The 24,500-nt window shown below is 48.1% G+C and overlaps 1 protein-coding gene across 2 annotated transcripts in view; it reads right to left on the minus strand.

Annotated features, from left to right (window-relative positions):
- Positions 1-24,500, minus strand: part of RCOR2 (REST corepressor 2) — a 187,755-nt gene that overhangs the window by 70,258 nt on the left and 92,997 nt on the right. For both annotated transcript variants that reach the window (XM_086938139.1, XM_086938140.1), the window contains exons 4-5: positions 21,312-21,392; positions 3,115-3,167 (exon numbers count right to left, since the gene is read on the minus strand). In XM_086938139.1, coding sequence (XP_086794265.1) covers positions 3,115-3,167; positions 21,312-21,392 — 134 coding nt within the window. The remainder of the gene's footprint in view (positions 1-3,114; positions 3,168-21,311; positions 21,393-24,500) is intronic.

Consider the following 24,500-nt stretch of genomic DNA (forward strand, 5'->3'; position numbering starts at 1 on the left):
CACAAATCCATGGATTGAACTGTGAAGCTTTGAGCCCTAATGCTTTGAAACTGGTGTATGCACTGAAGTCAAAAGTATCAATATAGCAAAGGAGGGGAGAATCTAAATCTGGGAGCGGCTTCTAATGTTCAGTGCCTTAACCACATTTCTGGGGCTACTGTGGGCCTCGGGATCTAATCAAAATGACCAGGAAAGGTTTCCTGTGAATCAAAAAGAAACATGAAAATATCCCCTTCCTCTGTGTCCAAAATTAGCTTTTAAGAGTCAATGGAATATCTGCTTCTTCAACATCCATATGTTTTGCCTCGGAGTGCTTGGAGTGTCTGCACTAACAGTCTCTAAAAACTGCAGACTTTTACTGCCACTCTGCCTTTGTGGCATGAAATACCCAAATGTTCTCTCTTGGCCTCGGTTTTCTCTGGCAGGACTTGCACAACCTTGGAAGAGAATTTGCCTTTCAGAACACTTTGTGCAAAAATTTAACAAAGTTTTTTCTATGCCCAACATCAAAAAGTCAAAAAATAAGCAAACATTTTACAAAGTTTGAAGCCATTTGCATGAAATCTCATCAGCCAAATCTGTCTGATCAAGTGTCAATGAACACCGCCCTGGAAATGAACTGTCAAAACTAACATGTCACGAACACCAACCATCCACCAAGCCCAGGGATAGAATCCCTGGCATCATACCAATCCTGGAGGCATAACAACAGATAGCACTAACACCTATGCTGCAGGCATAACTGAATGCAGCACCAACTCTACAGTCTTCACTTAACAGCCATGGACCCATAACCACAAAATCACCCATCCTATTGCCATATCCCCCCACCACCACCACAGGCCGCTAAGGCGTCTCGCAATTGGATCTCTTTACGGAGCATAGTCTCCCATTGGAAACCCAGGTCTTTAAAGTCTCCAATACACATATTCTTCATTTGAAGATACTGAAGAAAGTGTTCCCCTTCATCGATCCACAGCTATCTGCAGTAGTGATAAACATCGTAATTCAGTATTATCTGGCTTATGACTACCATTATAAGGTTCTACACTGCTTGCAGCTGCTCCAGAAATCCACACTAACGCGAACTGTGGGCCTGATGAGACGGGACTACGTGGCCCAGGGCTCACAACTCCACACTGGCTTAGTTTTTGGCGTATGATCATGACCAACAGCAGTTTATCCTTACAGCTGGTTTTAAGCCAAATAAGTTTAGGTGGCGTGTTTCATTCAGGTAAACCGTTTCATAGTGCTCAATAATGTACACTGTGCATGCCTACTTTCAAAACGGTTACCTATTGGGAACGCCGTTCTCGCTCACAACCTAACGTTGGAACCTTCTCCGCTTTCCTTGTGACCTGTTGCAATTCTGACATGCCAGTATTGGAGACCTTGCCTAAACCTGATCAGTCAGCATGGCCGCTGTCTCTCCCTCTGTACTCTTTGTAGTGTGGAGTGTTTAACTCTTGTTGTTGCAGTTTAAATTCACGATTATGAGCTCTCGACAATGCCAGAAAGGTCTGAAGGAATTCGCTAAATAAATACACTAGACATAACATCACCAGGCATCTTCCAGCCCAGCAACCACACCACACATCTACCAACCCTGAAATCAAAAACACGGTCCGTACTAACCCTAGGACCCGGGACAAGCACCATTCCTACACTATACCTAAAGGCAGCCACTGAGGCTAGAACCATCACTATTGACTTCTTCCACCCAAAACCAACTCTAGCGCCATCATAATGGACAGTACCCAATCTATGAGCCGTTTGCCACGACAGTCCTAGCCCACATTCAGCAAGAACCCAAAATCCATTAGCCAAGGCAGCAACAGGCTACATCTACCAGTCTCCACATTCATATGTAGGGCAACTAGCACAATTCACCTGCCATTGCAAACACTAATCTGCAACCGAGACCAGTCATTAACCTGAATACTTTGACTACTGCCAGCTTCCTACTCCAAGAAGCACTAACCATTCCGCCATAACTAGTCTGACCCCAACCCCCCCCCCCAGCTATAATCAACTAGCCATATTCTTCATTCTCCCACCACGTATGGCAGCAACTTATCGCCAGCAAAAAATCTCTCTTCAACCAACACCTCTACTGAAGGCAAAGCCACATACCACCCTACGACAAATGAGAACTTGATTTTGCTTGTCCTATAGCTTGGATTGTTCTCAATTCACCTCGAGATATACGCTTTAACCTCACGCATTTTTTTTTATTTCTCTCCGAAACAGATAAATGACTGTTGAGTATTTGAGAAATGGTATACAATACCGTCTACTTAAGAGATCAATAGATGGTGGTTCTATGCTCCCCTTTATTCACCCTCAAGGCAGAAACAGGAAGGCCTCCTTAAAGCAACAGCTTCTGTCTGACCAAACCTGCGAACGCCATGATGCCATGACTGTGCATTCAGCAAGGTGTCTTAAGACCCTGTGGGCTCAGTGCATGGTATGTAGGTCACTTGTCCCTGTGACTGAGCACATCCCTAGACGCTTGTAACGAGAAAATGCTCAGGCTCATCACAACCACACTCATAGAAGCGAAAAACATCACCTGGCACTTTTCCTTGTCGCACTTATCTCTTCCTATGATATCCCTAGCAGCATCTTGTGTTTTCCCCCTTTCAGACCTGCTTCGATCAGGGTTAAAAAGAAGGCCTATGTTTTTCAAAAATTTTGAGTGCAGGTTTTTTTGTGTGACGTGTTGAACCTTGTAGGGTGGGGTAAAGCTGGACGATCCAATATTATGAAGGGGCCTAGGATACAGGCCAGCAACGGCAGCCCCGCTACACAACCAGCCTCATCCCACGACCTCAGCCGGCCCCCAACCCGTACCAGAACCGCGCTGCCCACGCAGCACCTAGCCCAAAACGTGTTGCTCTCGTCACCGTCCGAGGCCCCACCATAAGCCTCCCACACACGATTATTTTAAAGCTCCTTGTTTACAGAAGCTGTCTGTGGAGGCCAGCCCCCACTGGATGGCAGGAGACCGCCCCCCCCTTACAGTTCCGGTTCCCTCGGCGTTAAAAATAGACGCTTCCTGGTTGCAGCGCGCGGACTTGGCAGTGAAAAGGCCGAGCTGCGCGCGGCACCCACCTGCTCGATGTTGTAGCCGTGTTTCTCCTTCGCCATCACGATGTACTCGTCCACTAGAGAGGGAGAGAAGACGGAGACGGGGCCGTTAGTGGTGAAAGGGAGGCAACAGGGGCGTTAATGGTGAGAGAGAAGCAGCAGGGCCATTAATGGCGAGAGAGAGGCAGGGCCATTAATGGTGAGAGAGACCCAGCAGGGCCATTAATGGTGAAAGAAGCAGCAGGGCCGTTAATGGTGAAAGAAGCAGCAGGGCCGTTAATGGTGAAAGAAGCAGCAGGGCCGTTAATGGTGATGAGAGAGGCAGCAGGGCCATTAATGGTGGTGAGAGAGGCAACAGGGGCGTTAATGGTGAGAGAGGCTGCAGGGCCGTTAATGGTGATGAGAGAGGCAGCAGGGCCGTTAATGGCGAGGGAGAGGCAACAGGGGCGTTAATGGCGAGAGAGAGGCAGCAGGGCCGTTAATGGCGAGAGAGAGGCAGCAGGGCCGTTAATGGCGAGAGAGAGGCAGCAGGGCCGTTAATGGCGAGAGAGAGGCAGCAGGGCCGTTAATGGCGAGAGAGAGGCAGCAGGGCCGTTAATGGCGAGAGAGGCAGCAGGGCCGTTAATGATGAGAGGGAGCAGGGCCGTTAATGGTGAGAGAGGCAGCAGGGTTGTTAATGGTGGTGAGAGATGCAACAGGGGCGTTAATGGTGAGAGAGGCAGCAGGGCCGTTATGGGAAGCGAGAAGCAGGCAGGGCGTGACTAGTGAGTGGAGAAGGTGTTAACAGTAGGAGGGAGGCGGGAGAGTTAATGGTAGAAGAAAGACAGGACGTCAGCGGAGAGAGAAGGCGACGGGGCGCTGTAAGGAGGAGACGGGCATTAATAGAGAAAGGAAGACGGGCCGTCAGGCAGGCCCCTGCTACGCTTCATGGAGTGCGGGGCTTCCTGCCCAAGGCCACTGAATATATTTAGAGACATGGGAGACTCTGGAGCTCCACATCACGTTCAGGGAGGGGTGTGGGCACAGTTTATCACGCCTCTGAGGAGCATTCGTGGTGAGATGGAGACATGGGCGTTAACGGAGGGGGCAGTGATTTTAGTGCTGAGATGGATAGAGTGGTCCATGGAAAGGAGGCCTTGTGTCAATGGCAAAGGGAGACGGGCATCAGTTATGGTTATAGGGAGAGCATGCGTTCATTATGCTCTAGGGGAAAAGGGCAGAGGTAACCCTGTAAGTAAGAAGGGCGACATGGAGGGTTTGGCTTCACAAAGAGTTGAAGGGCGACATGGAGGGTTTGGCTTCACAAAGAGTTGAGGAAGGCAGCCAGTAGAGCAATAGGAAGGAAAATCGAGACCTCGCCATAATAAAACCTAAATAAATGTACGACGAGGAAAAAGAGAAAAGAAAAAGGAGCTGGGCATTTTGGGGTGTGTGGAGAAAAGGGACAGGGCAATGTGGGAGAACGCAGACGAAGCCGCCAGCCACGAAGACAGATGAAGAAGTAGAGGACTTCATAAAGGGAGCTCGGGAGTTAGTAGGGTAAAAGCAGATCCTAAGAAATCAGGAGATGGAGGGAAAGGAGACTGCTACTTTAACGAAGGGACATGTCAGCCCAAGATACAGAGTGGGGAAGGACGTAGAGGCCATTGGTGGGAAGGCGGGGGGCAGAGGTTCACAGACAGAGTAGGGTGAAAAGGTGTGATTCGGAGAGGGGGGTAAGGGAAAGAGATAGAGTGATCGGTTAGCTTCAGAAAGGGGAGTCGTGGAAAGGAAGGCGAGCAGAGGGAAGGGAAATAAGACCTTTAATAAAGACCATGTTGGGCAGTCAAGAATGGGAGAAGTAAGCTTTAGAAAGGGAGTGCGAGAGTAGGGGTCCAGGAGGGCGAAAATACGCTTCTGTTATAGGAAATGGAAGCCTCAAATAGGGAAAGAAAATAAGACGAGAGGGAAAGGATAGCCTCATAGAAAGAGACAGGCGGTAATAAGATTGGCAGGCACAGCTGAGATGCCGAGGAGACGGGAAGTGATGGAGGTGGTGAATACCGGAGAGAGAGAGAGATGGGGGCAGCGATTCCCAAAAAGGAAAAGGGGGTTTCAGAAAAGCAGGAAAGGGGTTAAGAATAGGGGCGCGAGGGGCGAGATAATGAATGTGGGTGGGTGGGGGTAAGACATGTCTCAAAGGAATTAGGGATGGATGGGGGGTGGGCTCAGATATAACAATATGAAGCCCTCTTCACAAAGAGTGGAGCGAGGTCTGCGAAAGAGCAAAGGCAGAGGAGGGTTAGACATGAGCGGGGGCATATTTCATAATGGGAGGCGTGGGCTTCAGTGAAGCGAGAGGGGAGCCTCAAAGGCAGGGCTGGAGAGAGGAGACGGCGGAAGACATTTAATGGAGGGAGAAGTGAGCCTCAGACCTAGGCAGCGTGGGGAATCCTGAAGGAGGGACAGGGTGGGGAGCTGTAGAAAGGAGCATGCGAGGGAAGGGAGGCTGTGAGGGAGACGAGCCTCGCAGGGCCCGCTCAGAGGAGCGGTTAAAACGGCGCCTCTGGTGCTGGTGAATGGGAGTGGAACAATGAACACGAGGCCTGAGTCAGTGAAACGAGGAGGAGGAGGTGCAAGGCAGCTGGAAAAGATGTGAGAGCAATTAACTGGGTACGTGGGAAGGATGAAAGGCGAGAATAGTGGGTATGTGTACATCTTCACCATAGATGACAGGTGGCCCATGTCATTCGTGATATTTTCAGTCAGTCGTGGCTTTCAGGTACTTGCAGGTTGCATTCTGGGACTTGTAGTTTTTACCAGAGGCCTGCAATGGTGCGAGGTAACTAGGACATTTTATTGTTGGACTGAGACTGAAGGAGGGCTGTGATGTAAGAGCACTGTATATGTGATTACAGAGCAACAGCAAAACACAAAATGGCGCCCCACCTAGCGACATTTTGTGAGGCTAAATGCCCGACTCCCCGGCCACTCCTACCCTTCAGGGCCCGAAGAGGCGTATCTTTCTCAGCTAGGGACCAGCAACAACGAGCGTGTGGGAACGGCAACATAAGAGGGACAGTAACATAACATTGTGATGCCGAGACGAGGGGCGAGATTGAAAGAGAGGCTTGGTTCCCTATGGGGGCGTGAGATTCAGCCGAAGAGAGGACAAGGGGAGGTTAACACTAGAGGGTGCGCTGTGATCCGAGGGAGTGGAGGTGGGCCGAGCAGATTGGTGAGAGAAGAGAGGCATACATTAATGGAGGCGACGTTGAAGTGGATGTTCAGAGAAAAACAGGGAGACTGGGAGATGAAGTTGGTGAAAAGGTGCGAGAAGGGGGTCGATTAATAAAAGTGAAGGGAAAGGAGGGACAGTGCAAGGGGAGAAAGATACGTTAATACAGGGGGGAGAGGCCGCATAAGGGAGGGGGTGCCAGACTGGAGACAGCTAATCCCATGGAGCTCTGGGAGAGAGGAGAGAGCACAGCATACTAAAAGCAGGCCCTGGGGGACTAACAGGTGAGGGAGCTGCGGGAAGAGGAGAGACAGCCACTGTAGGCAGCCAGAGGGTGAGACAGGCATCAGATCACCGACAGCCACACGATAAGACAGGGATGGGATGAGAGATCGAAAGAGGAATGGGGCCGACAGCGCGAGGAGCGAAAGATAGATGGCGAGATGCAGTCAAACAGATAAAATGAGATAGGAATATACAAGCACTGTGAATAGAGCGAGTTAAGAAGAAATCCACGCCAGGCAATCAACAGTTATGAAAGGAGACAATAGGAGAGGGACAGAAGCAGGGGGGGGGGGGGGGGGGGGGACAAATGGACCTGAAAGGGAGACAATAGACAGGAAGAGCGCATGGAGAGAGGCAGTCACAGGAAAGGAGACAGATGGATAGTGGCAGGCAGAGGCATAACAGTAGATGGGGACAGGTAAAGCAGCAGGCAGAGTGTCGTATAAAGAGACAAAAGACAGCAGGCACAGTCAACAGCCAGGCAAAGACAGGATGGCGGCAAAGAGACAGCCAGGCGACGGACAGGAAAACATACGGAAAGGGCAGAAGTGGAGCATGGCTGATACCGAAAAGACACGCAGACGGGGAGAAAGCACAGAGGAAGGCAGGAAGTGGGGCAAGAGGAGAACCCGGAAGAGAGGGATTGACACAAAAAAGGGTAAGAGACATAAGGAGTAGCCGGCAGAGACAGAGGCTGGGACAAGGGGCTGGCAAGAGTGAGGACACTTGAGAGAAATAGATAGTTTTCGGGCAGTGTTGGCATCTAAAGAGGGAAAAGGTAGACAACAAAGGCAGAAAACGTGCGGAAGGCACGCAGGCTGACAGCAGTTACACAGACCAGTAGAAAGAGTGGCAGGAAAAGCATCAGGCAGAGTGCCTAACAAAGAGACACTGGCCAGTAGGCACAAGTGGGGTCAGACAAAGGCCTTAGGAGCAGCCAGACACCGGGAAAGGCATCTGCAGACCGGAAGAGAAGCAGGAAAATTAGAAGGCCAAATCTGGAGCACGATTTATGTTCACCACGAGGCAGAAAGAAGGGAGAGAGAGAAACACAAAGACAAGGGAAAGAGGAGGGCAATGAGTCTGGAAGAAAGAGAGTGACGCGATAACAAAAAGTCAATCCAAGTCATGGAAAGGCAGACAGTAGAAGACCGAAGATATATGTAACGAGGGGACTTCACAGACACAAGAAGCTTGGCAAGTGGAGCAACAGGGAGAAAATGGCAGGCAGAGATGGATTGAATAGCAGAATATGTCACAGAGAGGGACAGACAAACAAAAGGGGCAGAAGAAAAGCATGGAAAGCTGCGGGCAGGTGAAAGTATAGACGAGGAGACAGACTCAGGTGGTGAGTGAGACATGGAAAGGAAGAGCAGTAGACAGTGGGGCAATAAGCACAGTTGACAAAAGCCGGCAGCTTAGACGTGTAACTGGTAAATACATGAATCACAGTCAGACAGACAGAAAGAAGGATCAGAGGAGACAGGAAAAGAATTAGGAAGATTGAAAGGGATGCTGGAAAACAAAATTCGGGACATACAATGAACATGGCTGATATTCAGAAAGGGGCAGTTACTAAGGGGGCATGCGCACAAAAAGAGTGGGGGGGGGGCGGGAAGAGACAGGAAAAAACAAAGAAGTCCACACATGGAGTATAGCTGACGTTCAACCAGAGGGAAGCAGTGGAGCCAGGAAGTCACAGGAAGTGGTGCCGAGTGACCGGAAAGAGGAGCCGGCAATCCGACACCGGGAAAGTTTAGAGCCAGGAGGAGACAGATGGAGCTGGGGGAAGGGCGCAGAGACAAGAAGATGGACAAGTAAAGAAAAGGGGCAGGCGGAGATGGGAACGGGGGCTAGGTGCAGTGGGAAGGCGTAGGCAGAGTGGTAAACAGCAACAGAAATGCGTAAGGGTAGAGAGCAGAGGCACAGCAAAACGCAGGGAACAAGTCGAGGTGGGCGGAGTGCCCCCACTAACCTCAGAGAGGGGGCCCTCACCTTTAGCTTGAGGCAGAAAGGGGTTTAAATATGTCCCCTTCATTTGAAACCGGATCTCCTGGTGTCACGTTGCTAATTTATGGCCGCTGTTACTGTTCTATTACATTTCCTGTCAATGTGGTGTCACCAGGTGTTTTAACCCCAAGGGAACGTTCTCCAGTCATGAGAATGGCATAGGAGGGGTTATGAGCAGGGAAACGCCATTACACCATCGTTCTTTAACGATGTAAAGTAAAATCTGCAGTTTAAGCATGACTTAGAAGTGCATTGTGTACAACATATTCCACCTAGGCTACTTACGCCCCTAAAATTGGGAGCAGAAGATAGTAAATATTGCTGAAAGTGAGGACAACAGACAAAGTGCTGCAGAGAGTATGACAGGCAGGGGTACCGGAAGCAGCCAGGCCGACGCACCTGCAGAAATAAAGAGCCCACGGAGGCTTCCATTTTGTATGGAAGATTCAATCAGAAAGAGGGAGGGCCTATGTAGAGATAAGGAAGAGGCAAGTGTGACCCTCAATTCACTGGCACAGTAGTGGCTGACACGAAGGGGTGATCTGTGTGCTGAGACCTCCACTCCACAGGACATTGACGCTCGCTAACGTGAGCATCAACCAAAAGACAAACACAGGTATTTTCAGGGCACAAGTCCTAAACAAGCATTTGCAGTGCAATAAGTTTCGCATTTACAAGAGTTTGGACTATTGTCCTTTACAAGGGCAATAGCTCAAACTCTTATAAATGCGAGACTTATTTCACGTTGCAGAAGCAGTCTCATTGTCCAGGGCTGCTTGAAAGTGAAAGCAAAAAAAGAATTAAACAACAAGGGGTGGTGATGGACAGAGTTTCTGAATTAAGCAGAATACTCTCACCCAGTCAAGAGATCAGGGCTAGATCCAACACCGTTTTTTTGCTCACTGCACCATCCCAGCTCAGAACCTGGCTTTATGCAAATTAGTCTGTTCCTGTCCCAGTGCATGATGGGAACAGGGCAAACCAAAGTACAAAGCCAATTCTTTCACTGGGAAGGAAACAAGCTTCCGGGGACCGGTTTCTGGCATTACAGCCGTCTTCGGCCCGGCTTGCTTGAATCCTGATGGTGCAATGAGCAAGGGACTCACATCTGAGTATACCCTTCCACGCTTATGGTGGACAAAATAATTAAACAACAAGGGGTGGTGATGGACAGAGTTTCTGAATTAAGCAGAATACTCTCACCCAGTCAAGAGATCAGGGCTAGATCCAACACCGTTTTTTTGCTCACTGCACCATCCCAGCTCAGAACCTGGCTTTATGCAAATTAGTCTGTTCCTGTCCCAGTGCATGATGGGAACAGGGCAAACCAAACTACAAAGCCAATTCTTTCACTGGGAAGGAAACAAGCTTCCGGGGACCGGTTTCTGGCATTACAGCAGTCTTTGGCCCGGCTTGCTTGAATCCTGATGGTGCAATGAGCAAGGGACTCACATCTGAGTATACCCTTCCACGCTTATGGTGGACAAAATAATTAAACAACAAGGGGTGGTGATGGACAGAGTTTCTGAATTAAGCAGAATACTCTCACCCAGTCAAAGTGAAAGCACGCATGGCGAGGAAAGCACGTTGTGTCTGCAGTAGGGGAAACCCATTAAAACAAGCAATGGCATAGCCAATAGGTCTCGCATTTGGGACCTTATGAGCGTTTAGCCATGCAACAGTTGGTGCTGCACCAATGACATTCTGCTGCATAACTAAATACTTATAGGGTCCAAAAAGAGAGACCTATTGGCTATGCCAAAGCTTGTTTGTTTTCTGTTGCTGTTTTGTTTAAGTTCCCAGATCTACAATAGCTGGTTTTTGTTAACAGTTCTTTGCATCAAATTAACTTGTTTTCATTGCTCTGAATGTTGTTTCCATTCTGGTTGTATGAAGCAGTCATTCCCGGGGGTGTGGGGGCTGCCTAGCTGTGCGCATGCGCCAAACTTTGCAAATGAGAAAGCCTGGTGCAGGCGCAATTTAAAAGTGTGGAGTGAGTGAGCCCCAGGCAGCATGACTCACTCGCACAGAAGTTCATGCACTGCGCCTGCATACTCACCATGGTTTAAGGAAACTCGACCCACTCCCTCCCAGGCATCAAACACATTTACCAAGAAGCTCTGAGAAGAGCCTGCCTGCTGCACTGACGGCTGGTGGTGTGTGTGCCTGGTGAAAGCGTGCACTGGCGGCTGGTAGTAAGTGTGCCTGGTGAAAGCGTGCACTGGCGGCTGGTAGTGTGTGTGCCTGGTGAAAGCGTGCACTGACGGCTGGCGGTGTGTGTGTGTGCCCGGTGAAAAAATGCATGGACGTCTGGTGGTGTGTGTGCCTGTGTGTGCCTGGTGGAAGCATGCACTGACGGCTGGTGGTGTGTGTGCCTGGTGAAAGCATGCACTGACGGCTGGTGGTGTGTGTGCCCATTAAAAGCGTGCACTGACGGCTGGTGGTGTGTGTGTGCCTGGTGGAAGCGTGCACCGACGGCTGGTAGTGTGTGATGGCTGGTAGTGTGTGTGCCCGGTGAGAGCATGCACCGAAGGCTGATGGTGTGTGTGTGCCTGGTGGAAGCGTGCACTGACGGCTGGTGGTGTGTGTGCCTGGTGGAAGCGTGCACTGACGGCTGGTGGTGTGTGTGCCTGGTGGAAGCGTGCACTGATGGCTGGTTGTGTGTGTGCCTATTGGAAGCATGCACTGACAGCTGGTGGTGTGTGTGTGCTTGGTGGAAGCATGCACTGACGGCTGGTGGTGTGTGTGTGCCTGGTGGAAGCGTGCACCGACGGCTGGTAGTGTGTGAAGGCTGGTGGAGTGTGTGCCTGGTGGAGGCGCGCACTGACGGCTGGCGGTGTGTGCGCCCAGTGGAAGCGTGCACTGACGGCTGGCGGTGTGTGCCTTGTGGAAGCGTGCACTGGCTGCTGGTGGTGTGTGTGCCTGGTGGAAGCATGCACTGACGGCTGGTGGTGTGTGTGCCTTGTGGAAGCGTGCACTGACGGCTGGTGGTGTGTGTGCCTGGTGGAAGCGTGCACTGATGGCTGATGGTGTGTGTGCCTGGTGGAAGCATGCACTGACAGCTGGTGGTGTGTGTGTGCTTGGTGGAAGCATGCACTGACGGCTGGTGGTGTGTGTGTGCCTGATGGAAGCGTGCACCGACGGCTGGTAGTGTGTGACGGCTGGTGGTGTGTGTGCCTGGTAGAGGCGTGCACTGACGGCTGGCGGTGTGTGCGCCCGGTGGAAGCGTGCACTGACGGCTGGCGGTGTGTGTGCCTTGTGGAAGCGTGCACTGACTGCTGGTGGTGTGTGTGCCTGGTGGAAGCATGCACTGACGGCTGGTGGTGTGTGTGCCTTGTGGAAGCGTGCACTGACTGCTGGTGGTGTGTGTGCCTTGTGGAAGCGTGCACTGACTGCTGGTGGTGTGTGTGCCTGGTGGAAGAGTGCACTGACGGCTCGTGGTGTGTGTGCCTGGTGGAAGCGTGCACTGAGGGCTGGTGGTGTGGGCCTGGTGGAAGTGTGCACTGACGGCTGGTGGTGTGGGCCTGGTGGAAGTGTGCACTGACGGCTGGTGGTGTGGGCCTGGTGGAAGTGTGCACTGACGGCTGGTGGTGTGTCTGTGTCTGGTGGAAGTGTGCACTGACGGCTGGTGGTGTGTCTGTGCCTGGTGGAAGCGTGCACCGATGGCTGGTGGTGCGTGTGCTTGGTGGAAGCGTGCACTGACGGCTTGTGGTGTGTGTGCCTGGTGAAAGCGCGCACTGACGCCTGCTTGAGGTGCCCCCTGGCTGACTGCATTCATGGCAGCTTTACTCCACGTGAACCAATATCCCCCTCCTCTTCCCGCCCCCACTTCAGGGAACGATAACCGGTATCGGTTTTGGAATACGGCCACTCTATTCATGTACTTTCGGCTGGTTTGCTTCCAAGTTTACCCTAAAGTTCATACGTGAAGCCCTAAACTTTCACTGCCTGGTGATGTTAAGACAATATATAACGGCAAAAAGTGTCACTCACTTGTTTATGCACCTGCATGAGGTGCCCCCTAGCGGACTGCATTCATGGCAGCTTTACTCCACCTGAACCAATGCCCCCAGCCCCCCGCCCCCACTTCTGCAGACTCAACACTGCAAAGGGAACAAAACAAACCGGTATCGGTTTGGGAATACGACCGCTCTATTCATGTACTTTCGGCTGGTTTGCTCCCAAGTTTATCCTTAAAGTTCGTACGTGACGCCCTAAACTTTCACTGCCTGGGGATGTTAAGACAACATATAATGGCAAAAAGTGTGCTTACTTGTTTATACTTTGACGTTTGCGGTGTCAAACGTGAGAGCGGAGCGTGTAGTTGTGCAGCTCGACTCTGTGCCTCGCAGTGTCCTCCAGATGCATCTCCCTCCCCCAGCTCATCTGCTGCCTTTCTCTTCCCCATCACACTTTTCTGGTTTTCTTTTTCACATCTCTTCATGTTGAATTGCATCTCTTACCAAACACCTCTGGCAAAACACTTATAAAGGTCCCAGAGGCGTACCCATTGGCTATGCCAATGCTTGTTAAAGTTTATTGACTTTCTAAATAATTGTAGTTGTGCTCATCTCTAAATTAGACAGCGACACCATGTGGCAGACTGCAAAAAGTGCTGGTGTTGACAATTAAGTGCCGGAAACCACGGCTTAAATTGAGCACTGCCCGACATGTGTCACCAGATGAATCTGCGTCCCTGGAACTGAACAGTTAGAAGTTATTTATTTTGGGTTTGTAATTCCAAATGGTTCATTTGAACTGACCCAGACTATAGCCCGCAGAAGGCACTGATTTCCTAAAGGCCTATGATGGGTATACACTTTGCCAGAACTTGAAAACTTAGTCCTAAGCAGTGCACCCAGTCCATCTTTTCCTGTGCTGTCTAGTACACAACTTTAATATTCAGAGTGCTTGAGTTTTCAAGTTCCATACTTGTGTAGCTCACCCAGACCACTTTTCCCCTCTGTATTATATGATTTGTAGTTCTATTGAATCGATTATAACATTAGGACTAGAAGTCACAGATTGAAAGAAGAAAAATTGGTCTGGCAAAGTTATTCACGTGTAAACCAGGCAAACTTTAGGTATTTTTTTAGAATTATATAAACATCTACAAGTACCCGAAAGCAGGCCTGGGCGTAGTTTGTGGAGTTTTGCTACGCGGAACTCCGCAAAGTGACAAAAAAAACCCTGAGGCGTTCCACAAGTGTCAGAGTGCAGTGTGAACTGCTGTTCGCGCTGATCTTCCTGCCGCTCGGGTAGAAATTCTACCCAAGTGGCAGCTGGCGCTCGCCAACTTACCGTTCACGAGCGGGGTAAAAACTCCACAACACTAGGTGGCGCAGAGTTTTCTGCACTCCGCAAACTCCACAGAGCGGAGTGCAGAAAACTCCGCAAACGGAGCAGAGTTCACCGCCCAGGCCTACCCGAAAGCAGTGCTGTAAATGGGCAGGAACAATACCCGGACTTCTCAGCAGTTTTGCAATACTTTTAATGGAAGACTTGCACCCCAATAGCAACAAAGTACCCTGTGATAGTGAGCACATGCACTTTCACAGTTCCATTATAAGCACTGACGAAAGGAACAAGCATTGGCAAAGCCAAAAGGTCTTGTTCCGCCTATGAGAAAGCTACTGGCTTTGCCAATTTCTTCTAGCCATGTTGTACAGCAGTGTGGCTGCTGTTCAGCATGGCTAAAGGTTAGGGGTCTGGCATAGAATAGAGTGGCATAGAGGAGAGTGGATTGGCTTCACAAGGAGTGCAGTAGAGTACAGTGGCATAGAGTGGCTTAGAGAAGAGTAGCATAGTGTGGAATGGCATATACTACCGGAGAATGGCATTGCATGGAGTGGCGTAGTATAGAGTTGAGTGCCATAGACTGGTGAAGAATGACAATAAGAGTGGAGTAGCGTACAGTAGAGTGGCATAGATTACAGTACATTGGCATTGACTGGCATAGAGTAGCGGCGTAGAGAATAGTGGCAGAGTGGAGTGGCGTAAAGTGCCGGAGAGTGGTATTGTGGAGTGGAGTACAGTGGTGTAGAATAGAGTTGCGTAGAGTGACACTGTGTGGAGTGGCGTGACATAAATAGAACAGAATACAGAGGTGTAGAGTAACATTGAGTGGAGCAGAGTGGCTTGGTGTAGAGAAGTGTAGATTGGCATGGAGTAGCCTGGAGTAGAGTGGTAGTGTGTGGAGCAGTGTAGAGTGGATTGGAGATATGTAATGTGGAGTGGCATACACTTGTATAAAGTAGGATGGCATAGAATGGAGTGGCATTAAGTGGAGTAGCATAGCTTGGAGTGGCGTAGAGTGGTGTACAGTAATACAGTTGTGGGTGTAATTAAAGCGTCAATAGAGATGGCATAGGATGGAAGCAACATAAATAAGAAAGTGCATGCCTGTGTTAAAAGTAGGGATGCACACTACTTTTCGGGGAATAATACCGAAACACTTACAAAGTTAAAAAAAAAACTAGTGTGCTGTAAAACACGAGAAAGAACTTTGTCCATGCTCCAGGGAGGAGCTAACACAAGAAAGGTAGGGAAGTCTATGGGAGATAAGCAAAAGAAAGATTGCAAATTGGAGTGACAATGGGAAAAAAACGAATGGCATGCTATGGTGGGTTGTAAGGCCACTGAATTGTAAATATGTCTTGCAGCACAGCACATGCGCTTTGTAGGAAAGACCCTAAAACTAAAACCATGACTGGATACCTACTCCACCATGTAATCAGTAAACTTAATAGTGGTGTCCCGGATAAACGTTTTCTAGGAAACCATTCCCCCAGCCCTGGTCCTAAGGCACAATAAGGGTGGCCTAGGTTTGCCACCGGACCTTTTTTTACTGGGCTGGTCTGTACTTTTAAGTTCAGGCCTAAAAACGTATTGGTGAAATCCAGTACTCTTACCCCATAGGAAACACAAACCTAAAATAGAACACACAAAGAAATACAATGAAACGTTTCTGAGAAGTTCATTACGTTACTGAATAATTTTAAGCGCAAGAAGAGGGATAATTGACACCTTACAAAATAACCAATTTTTAAACTAATTCGTTTTCCATACGGCTCTTTGCTGTTCTATAACAGCAAAACTAACAAATGGGCAGAATTTTCTTAAAGACAGGATGCAACCCTCGTCACTATTTTCAAATATGTTTTTATGCGACTATGCTAAACCTGTCTGCAATCGCCCCGTTGAGGCTAAGGTTTAGAAGCTCCTGGCTCGGTAGGCCCCTTCTCTGAGAATCGCCTTTCTCTGTACTGGAACATTCTAAAAACACCTTCCCTCTGTCTATATGGTCACAGCCAGTTCCAGAGTTGTACAGTAGTAATAAAAAAACTCACGCTCTATTCCCTCCCACAAGGGTATGATTCCAACCGTGAACGGCAGCTCTATTACAACTTCCGGTGTGTAATCAATTCTCTTCCGGGGCGCCCAGGATTTGAAGGGAGCCTTCTAGGAAATTGGCGGTATCTGGTAAGCGGCTTTTCTATCATTTTCAGAATTATATTCGCAAAAATGTCATCTTTAGGGGTCTGACCCCATGCCCCCCAAAAAATAAACAGAAATGTATGGTTTGTAAGACGTGCCTCAACGACCGAAATAAAAGACAATTTTATGGCTGGGTGTTTGGCATATTCTACATTGCTTGACGCGACTTGTAGTTTCGATTTTAACATTTTAAGTATGGGCTCGAATATCCCAGCATGTAGAGATGTTCTAAAAATAGATAACTGTAAACCTTGCATGACACGGGCGCTCATTAATAAATGTGAGTTTGTGTCAGTGGCACAAACCTGGCACACAGAGGCAGAATATAGGCTTCTGCAGACTTAGGGACATCGACACTGGCATGAACCCAGGACAGGAATAGTTAGGCGCCAAAAGGCAAATCTTCGAATAGGGAAGGGGCGTCATTACTCCAGTTTAAGGCCTTATCCTGCACTCACTGCTGTCGGGCACCTGTAAAATGGCACGGACTAGCTGGGCAGAGGAAAATCGCATTTATTGCAGATAAGTGCACTTGATTTCCAAATCCAGGGCCTGCGCCGATTCTACTTAAAAATTCACCGGCCTCTCGCTCATCAATCAAACAAACGGAGAGCCAGGCCCGTAAGAAAAATCGTGTTACTGTGGAATTAAGATTTAAGCTGCCCTGTCGCCAGCTATTTTGTGTTATTTGTGTAATGGCACGGATTTTACCAATCCCATTGGCACTACTGATTTACAAGGAGTAGTATGATTTGGAAAGAAAGTGCTAGAGAGGCATGCTTGGACTGGGTCTTCGGAATCTTTACAGACCATCCAACAAAATAGATCGCATTAGCCACTTAGTACAGCGACAGAAACCAGTTGAGACAATAGGGAATCACCATTTTTCGTTGAATTCTAAAACGTGTGGTCCTTGTTTTATATTGAATGAATACAACTCTTAGAATTTAAAGAAGGAAGTTTGAACTGAAGCAACTAGTCACGCATGGGCTTGGGACATTTGCCAGGGCTTAATCTCTAGATGTTCCAGTCATTCCTCATTTTAGTCGAAGAAAGGAGGTAGGCTGTTACCCCAGTCTGCGTCAATTGAGTAAAAGGTGGTATTCTCTGTAACCCGTCCTCACTTTTCAATGAAAGAAACTTTGTTCATAACAGTGCAACCCAGATGTTATATATTTCAGCACACACATATATAATTCTCAGCCCCTGTTGACTTTGGAAGAGACCTTTGAATTCATATTCTTCTTTTATTATTCCCTTTATAAAATATGTTTAAAAAATGTTTATGTATGGAGTCTACTTAATATAGTTATGTGATGATACTGTGAGCTTAATGGTACATCAATTTTCTTGTTTCTACATTGGGAACACGCCAGGGTACCCATCTTTCGTTAGAAAATTTCATAAACCCGCAAGACTTATGAAATCTCTACCCTCGAGCCCTGAACATCTTTAATATGTGTTGCCATCACAAATAGTTGAGTCAACAGCGAATGGGTCCCAGGCACTCCACACCACTGGAGTCAAGCTAGCCGGGCTGATGAGAGGTGTTACCTCGAAACCGGTCCGGTCCTCGGATGCTTGATTCCGTTCTGGGAAGGACATGGCTTTTGTAGTTCGGACTGGACTGTTCCCATGGGGCACAGGGTCAGAGCTGATTTGCATATCGCCATTGTCTAACCCAGGGTGGTGTGGAGTGCAAAAAAACGATGGATTAGGACCCAGATCTTTTGACTGGGTTGAATGTGTGACATTGATCCTCATTCGGTCCATCACCTGTTGTTTTTGCAAACTCGGAATCACCCAGCCTAAGGATTTTTTTGCATGGATTGACATGCTCATAATGAGCCTCAGTTTATTGCATGAAAAAGCGATTCCTAAGAAAATTGCTGTACCGTTAATCTCTCAATATCATCACATATTCACCACTAATCCTTTATGGGTTCCAGAGTAGCATGCTACTCGCCAATAAAGCGTTTCAACACGCCATCAGGGTTACAAGCGCTATATAAATACATACCTTTTTCACCAATGTGAAGACACGGCGACCACACTGCCTCAGCTTATGCAATCCCAGATAATTCATCTCTTCCACCCAGAGGCATGCGTGAGGCCGCCAGAATGACTGACTGAAAATAGTGCATAGGTGCTATAAGAGGAGCCTTTTCCTAACTCACGCATGACACCCTATGCTCCGCTCTCCCTCTAGAGGGCGCTCCTAAAGGACAGGGGACCCTGGCAGCTATAGAACTGCAACAGTGGCAAGCGGCGTGAATACAAACTCTGGTAGACCTCTACCGTGATGGCACGCTGATTCCCTACAAGACGCTGATGGAAGAGGATGGACTCCCTGAGGGTCAATTCCTTCTTCACCGATTCATAATGGCCACACTCACGGCACTATGGGGTGACCTGACCACTGAATTGCCCACGCACCTTACCATACTGTATTTGCACATAATGGTACGTTGTAGGCATTTGACACGGTGGTTCGCAGCTTCTCTGCGCCAGCATGCAGTGGTCAAGTTAGACCCCCTCCAGCGCAGGTGGGAGTGAGATCTAGGGGGGCAATTCTCAGACAAAGAATGGGGCAAGTGTTGGCTAGCCCCATTAAGATCCCTCAGAAGATGCGATTTAGACAGATCTAATTTTACATCACACACAGAGCGTACTATACGCCAGCAAAAATCAACAGATACTTTCATCGTACTGATTCTGCCGGTCCCAGGTGCTCAGTCCTAGACCCAGACCTGGTGCACATGTTGTGGAGCTGCACCAGCCTTAGTACATACTGGAGGGGGTAGCAGAGATATTACATAACTGCACTGAGAGGGTAATCCCATTTGAATGGCCTGCGTATTTATTACATTGGTTCCGTAGGACTCGCAGCACCAAGGTTACTTCTAGATTCCTAGACCTGGGCATACTAACAGCCAAACGGCTAATCATGAAACGCTGGAATGCACCTGACCACCCCCATACTTATAAACTTGGCGACATTCCACAATTGTGTGGGCCAGGACAGAAGACATAGCAATTAGCCGCAAAGAGACCATAGGACTTTAGGAAAATACCAATCGCCGCACATTGGGACGCAATACTTTTGGCACTACAACAATATGTGCCCCCACTAATCCAGCCTGCGCTGGCGCCTGCCCCGGATGAGTAACACTGTGCATGTTGGTAGGACCCTGAGGACCTCCAGTACCGCCACTACGACACCCGCCATTGTACACGGATGCCCCAGAAAGGTATTCTGGTAGGGGGAATATGGTCAAAGTGCAGGGAACAGGCGCAACGAGCAGCAAACTCGCCAACACGCACTGGCAAATCGAGGTGCTCCAGCTCCACTCCAAGTTCCACTCCCTCGACTCCCCTTTGTTACCACAACCACAGCTTACATAGGCGGCTTCGGGCTCCTGGTGTTGCCCTCTGGAAACGATATTCATGTATACTACCCATGAAGACTGGGCACTTCAAAAAAAACACCGCTTTAACATGATTTACTTGGAGCGATTGTATCTATATGAGTATGATATAAGAGATTGACATGCTATTCTTGCCCGAATGTGTCTAACAGGTTTTGCCTAAGAACTATGCATGCAATATATGTAAGGCTGATGGCAGTTGTTATTGTTGTAATAAAACAAAATCAATCAAAGATTATAAAAAAAAAATGCAAACCTTTTTTTCCCTTTTCTACCCCTCCCCAACCCTTCTCAATTCAAATAATTGACTAACATATCCACCACTCAAATTAATTTCATGTTTCACCATACTAATTCAATACTAATCCTTATGGGTTCCAGAGTAGCATGTTACTCGCCAAAAAAGCGCTTCAAAACCCCATCAGGGGTAGTAAGGGCTATATAAATACAAACCTCTTTCCCTTTTCTGTCCCGCCACCTACACTTCTCAATCCAAATAACTGAATAACATATCCACCACTCAAATTACTTCATATTTCACTATACTAATTTTCAACACTAATCCTTTATGGGTTCCGGAGTAGCGTGCTACTCGCCAGAAAAGCGCTTTAACACCCATCAGGGGGTAGGTAACAGGTGCTATATGAAGGCAAACCTTTCTTCCCCTTCTATCCTTCCGATATCCTTCTCACTCCAAATAACTGACTAATATCCACTATTCAAATTATTTTCATATTTCATCATACTAATTCACCACTAATCCTTTATGGGTTTCCAGAATAGGGTGCTTCAACACCCCATATGGGGTAACAAGCGCTATATAAAGACAATCCTTTTTTCCTCTTCTATCCTTCGGCTATCCTTCCGAATCCAAATAACTAACTAACCTATCCACCACCTCTATGGGTCCCGGAGTAGCGTGCTGCTTGCCAAAAAAGCGCTTTGACGCCTTGTCGAGGTTAGTAAGGCCTATACAATTACAATACATTACTATACATAGAAGGATTCATACATAAAGCCTAGAAGAAGTCCGTAGTGACGAAACAAGTTGACTACATTTGAAGTTAAGAAAAAAATATTTTTATAAACAGAATAAAAGAAAAAGAATATGAATAAAGAAGTCTTTCCCAAACAAAGTCATCAGGCTGTGAATTCTATATAATGTGTGTGCTGAAACATATATCCGGTGTTGAATTGTTGTGAACAAAGTTTGTTACATGCCATTTGAATTGTAGTGCTGAGACATTTGAATCTGTAAATATTCAAGGATTATTTTCCTGATTGGAAGTTAAAAGGGGCCGATTTTCTGGTTCCTTGCACCACTTTGAGCTACTACCAACCCATCCCACAAAGGTGTTAGGTGTATATTGCCTTGGCCTCTTTTGTATAAAAGTCCTCACTTTCGATGTGTTTGCTGCCCTCGCTTGCACTAGTTACGTAAGAAAAGTGAGGGTGACAGGATAGGGAAGAACAAAGGGACAGGAGAATAATAAAAGGGAATCAGAGAAGAGCAGCTGGTGAGTAGCAGGAGAGATGGGAGAGTGTGGAAAATAAAAACCAACAGAGGTAGGCGTGGCGGAGAAAGGAGGGTGAAGGAGTAGTGTCGAAGAGATGGGAGGTGGAAACAAGAGACACCAAACGAGGTCGCAAGATTGCCAGGTGAGAGGTGGTTGTAACATGAGAGACAGAAGGCGAGAAGGCTCGTAGGAGTGCAGGCATAGTATCAGTCACACCGAGCAAAGACGATGCAAAGGAGAGGGAGGGCGGGAAGAGGGCATACTCACGCTTTGTATCAGAGACGCAGGGGGTGGGAGACCAAACCAGCATCCCTTTGAATTCCTTGTTGCTGAAGCGGGCTGGGCTGTCTGCAGAGGAATAGAGACGAGAGATGTGTAAGCAGGCATGTCTTGGATCTCAGCCTCAGACTGTTCCACTGCAGTGCACGACAACAGGATCCAGGCCTATACCCTACTAGCCAAAGGCGATGCTGAGAGCCAACACCTCACAGTGGGGCAAGCACAGGTCTAAAATGGGCCTTCGAACACTCCCCCCGTGCAAGAAAATGCTGACCTCGCTTCGTCCTGCAGCTCACCCCAGTCATCTTACTTCTTCAATCTATGCGCGAAAAGCGCATTTTCAGACACTTCCATCACTATCTCTGTACAGAACAGTTAACACCTATAGACATGTAGATCCATTCTTTCACTATCAGTACATGAAATAAAGAGCACCTCAGGCATTTGTAACCCATATTCACTGTATCTTTTTGTGAAATAAGGGTGATTTTCAGAAATGACCATCACTGCAAGGGATAGAGACCCGCTGCAGACATCTATCCCTGCTTCCACTCTGGATGAAGAACACCTTCACTTTATCACCTTGTGGACTAAGTAAAGTTGTCAAGCAGGTCTACCAGGATCACTGCACAGAATACAGAACAGCCGCAGACGTGTATACTTCACATCACCATCACTAGGTAGCATAAAGAATAAACACGCCAGTCATCTCTAACCCTCCTTCACTGTATCACTTTGTGAGATAAGGATCATTTTCAGAAATTACTCTCATTGCACAGAATATGGACCTCCTGCCGACTGGCCAATCCCAACCTTCCACTGTAACTGGGTGGAATAAAGAACATCAGACATTTCCATCCCTCCTCCAATGGATCACCACGCGGAATAAGGAACATTTTCAGACGTTTCTATCAGAATCGCTGCACCGAATAAAGAACAGCCACAAACACGTGTTCACGATCACTGCTCAGAATAAAGAACACCCCATACACTACCACTTCACAGAATAATGCACGCCCATATATCTCTCTACACCTCCTACCACTACACTGGATAAAGAACATCCTGGACATTTCTATTCCTCCTTTTCCCTGCACGGAATAAGGAATATACCCAGACCAGGCACTTCTATATCCCTCTCTGTAAGATTGTGAAATAAAATTAAAATTCGCAGGGACTTTATCCGCATCACTTCACAGAATAAAAAAAACATAACAGACCATTTCTATCCCTCCTTTCACTATCACTACGTGATAGAAAGACCCCCCACCCTGACATTGTTCTCTCTCCCTTCCTCACCGCATCGCTATGTGGAATAAGGAATATTTTCAGAAATGATCTCACTGCACAGAATACAGAGCAGCAGCGACGTGTAGCCCTCCTCCCACTGCAAGTGCATGAAATAAAGACCACCCAGACGTTTCTTCCTCCCTACATTAACACCACATAGAATAAACAACATCCCAGACATTTCTGTTCCTTCCCACATTACCCTTGCACAGAATACCCCAAACATATCCTTCCCTCCCTACAGTTCAACATTGCCACTGCACAGAATACAACACCCCAGACATCCCTGTCTGTCCCTACATTACCACTACAAGGAATAAATTACACTCCAGACATTTATATCCCTATCTATATTAACACTACATGGAATAACGACCACCCCAGACATGGCTACCCATCCCTACATTACCACTACATGGCATGAAGACCACCCCAGACATATCTATCCTGCCTTAAATTACCGCTACATGGAAAAAAGCCCACTCCAGACATGTCTAGCCTTAACTAAATTACCACTACATGGAATGAAGACCACCCATACATGTTACCCCCCTACATTACCGCTACATGGAATGAAGACTGCCCCGCTCGCAATCCCACCATCCGCCCGACGCACCATCAATCCACTAACGGACCACAACATACGCATCCTGCTCCGCTCTTATGACCCAGTTCCCCAAAACCACATAGCCACCACACACCTTTCCATCACCACGATTCACTCTAACCCCCTTAGGCACCCCACACAAAACAACAGAGGCTCCGTCCCTAATAACCTAAAAAAAAGTCCCCCTCACTGTAGAACCCTCTACCACCCTTTGCACCCCCAGGCTCAAGTGCACACTACTCAACTGCAGATCTGCCCCTAGACACTCCTCTGACATCGCTGATCTCATCAAAAAACTGGACCTTGACCTAATCATCCTGACTGAAACCTGGTTAACTGAATCTTCTACACCTATCATGGACATTCTAGTTCCCCCCAACTACCACATCATTAGACCCGACAGGTCCGGTAAGACAGGCGGTGGAATCGCATGCATTTATAGGAGCAACCTCTCAGTTACTAGAGTCACATCCCCTCTCTTACCTCCTGTGAAAACATCTGCCTTGATGTCATCAGCGAGGGCAAACCTGTATGCTCTCTACACGTCATCTACCACCCACCTGGGGACAACCTCATCTTCACCCAACAACTCATGGACACAATCTCAACCAATTCCGGACGGCAAAACACTCAAATTTTCCTTGGTGATTTCAATCTCCATTGGAACGATCACAATGACGCGGTGGTAAATAGTCTCAAAAATGTTCTCAACGCTCTTGACCTCACCCAAATCTGCAACAGCCCGACCAACGACAAAGGCTCTATCCTCGACCTTATCTCCAAAGAGGACTCTACCCAACTTGGGTCAATCCTACCCTGTGACTGGTCAGACCACCACATTATCACATTCTTCATCAATGAAAAAGTTAAATTAAACCGGTTCAATCCACCAAATCCAAGGTCTGTAAAAGGGACCTGAAGAAACTCAACCCAAACTCTTTACCTTCCCACAGCTGCAATCTCCTCCTTCCCCCTACCGGCGCCTCTGACGTTCAATCTTTGACCGACCACTACCTCAACTCTATGACTTCAATAATCAATGAGGCCGCACCCTTGCAACTGAAAAGAGTCTCCACAAAGAATTCTAACCCATGGTACGATGGTAGACTCAACGAAGACAGACGGGCTATGCGAATGGCAGAGCGCAACTGGAGATCAGCCCCTTCTGCACTGCACCATAAAACTCTGAAGAAAAAGAGAAACACCTACATTAGGAAAATCAAGCGCTCAAAATCAGACTTCAGCCTCCAGCTCGACCAAGCAAAAAACCGGCCAAGAAA

The sequence above is a fragment of the Lissotriton vulgaris genome, chromosome 9, assembly GCF_964263255.1.
Source record: "Lissotriton vulgaris chromosome 9, aLisVul1.2, whole genome shotgun sequence".
Taxonomy (NCBI): domain Eukaryota; kingdom Metazoa; phylum Chordata; class Amphibia; order Caudata; family Salamandridae; genus Lissotriton; species Lissotriton vulgaris.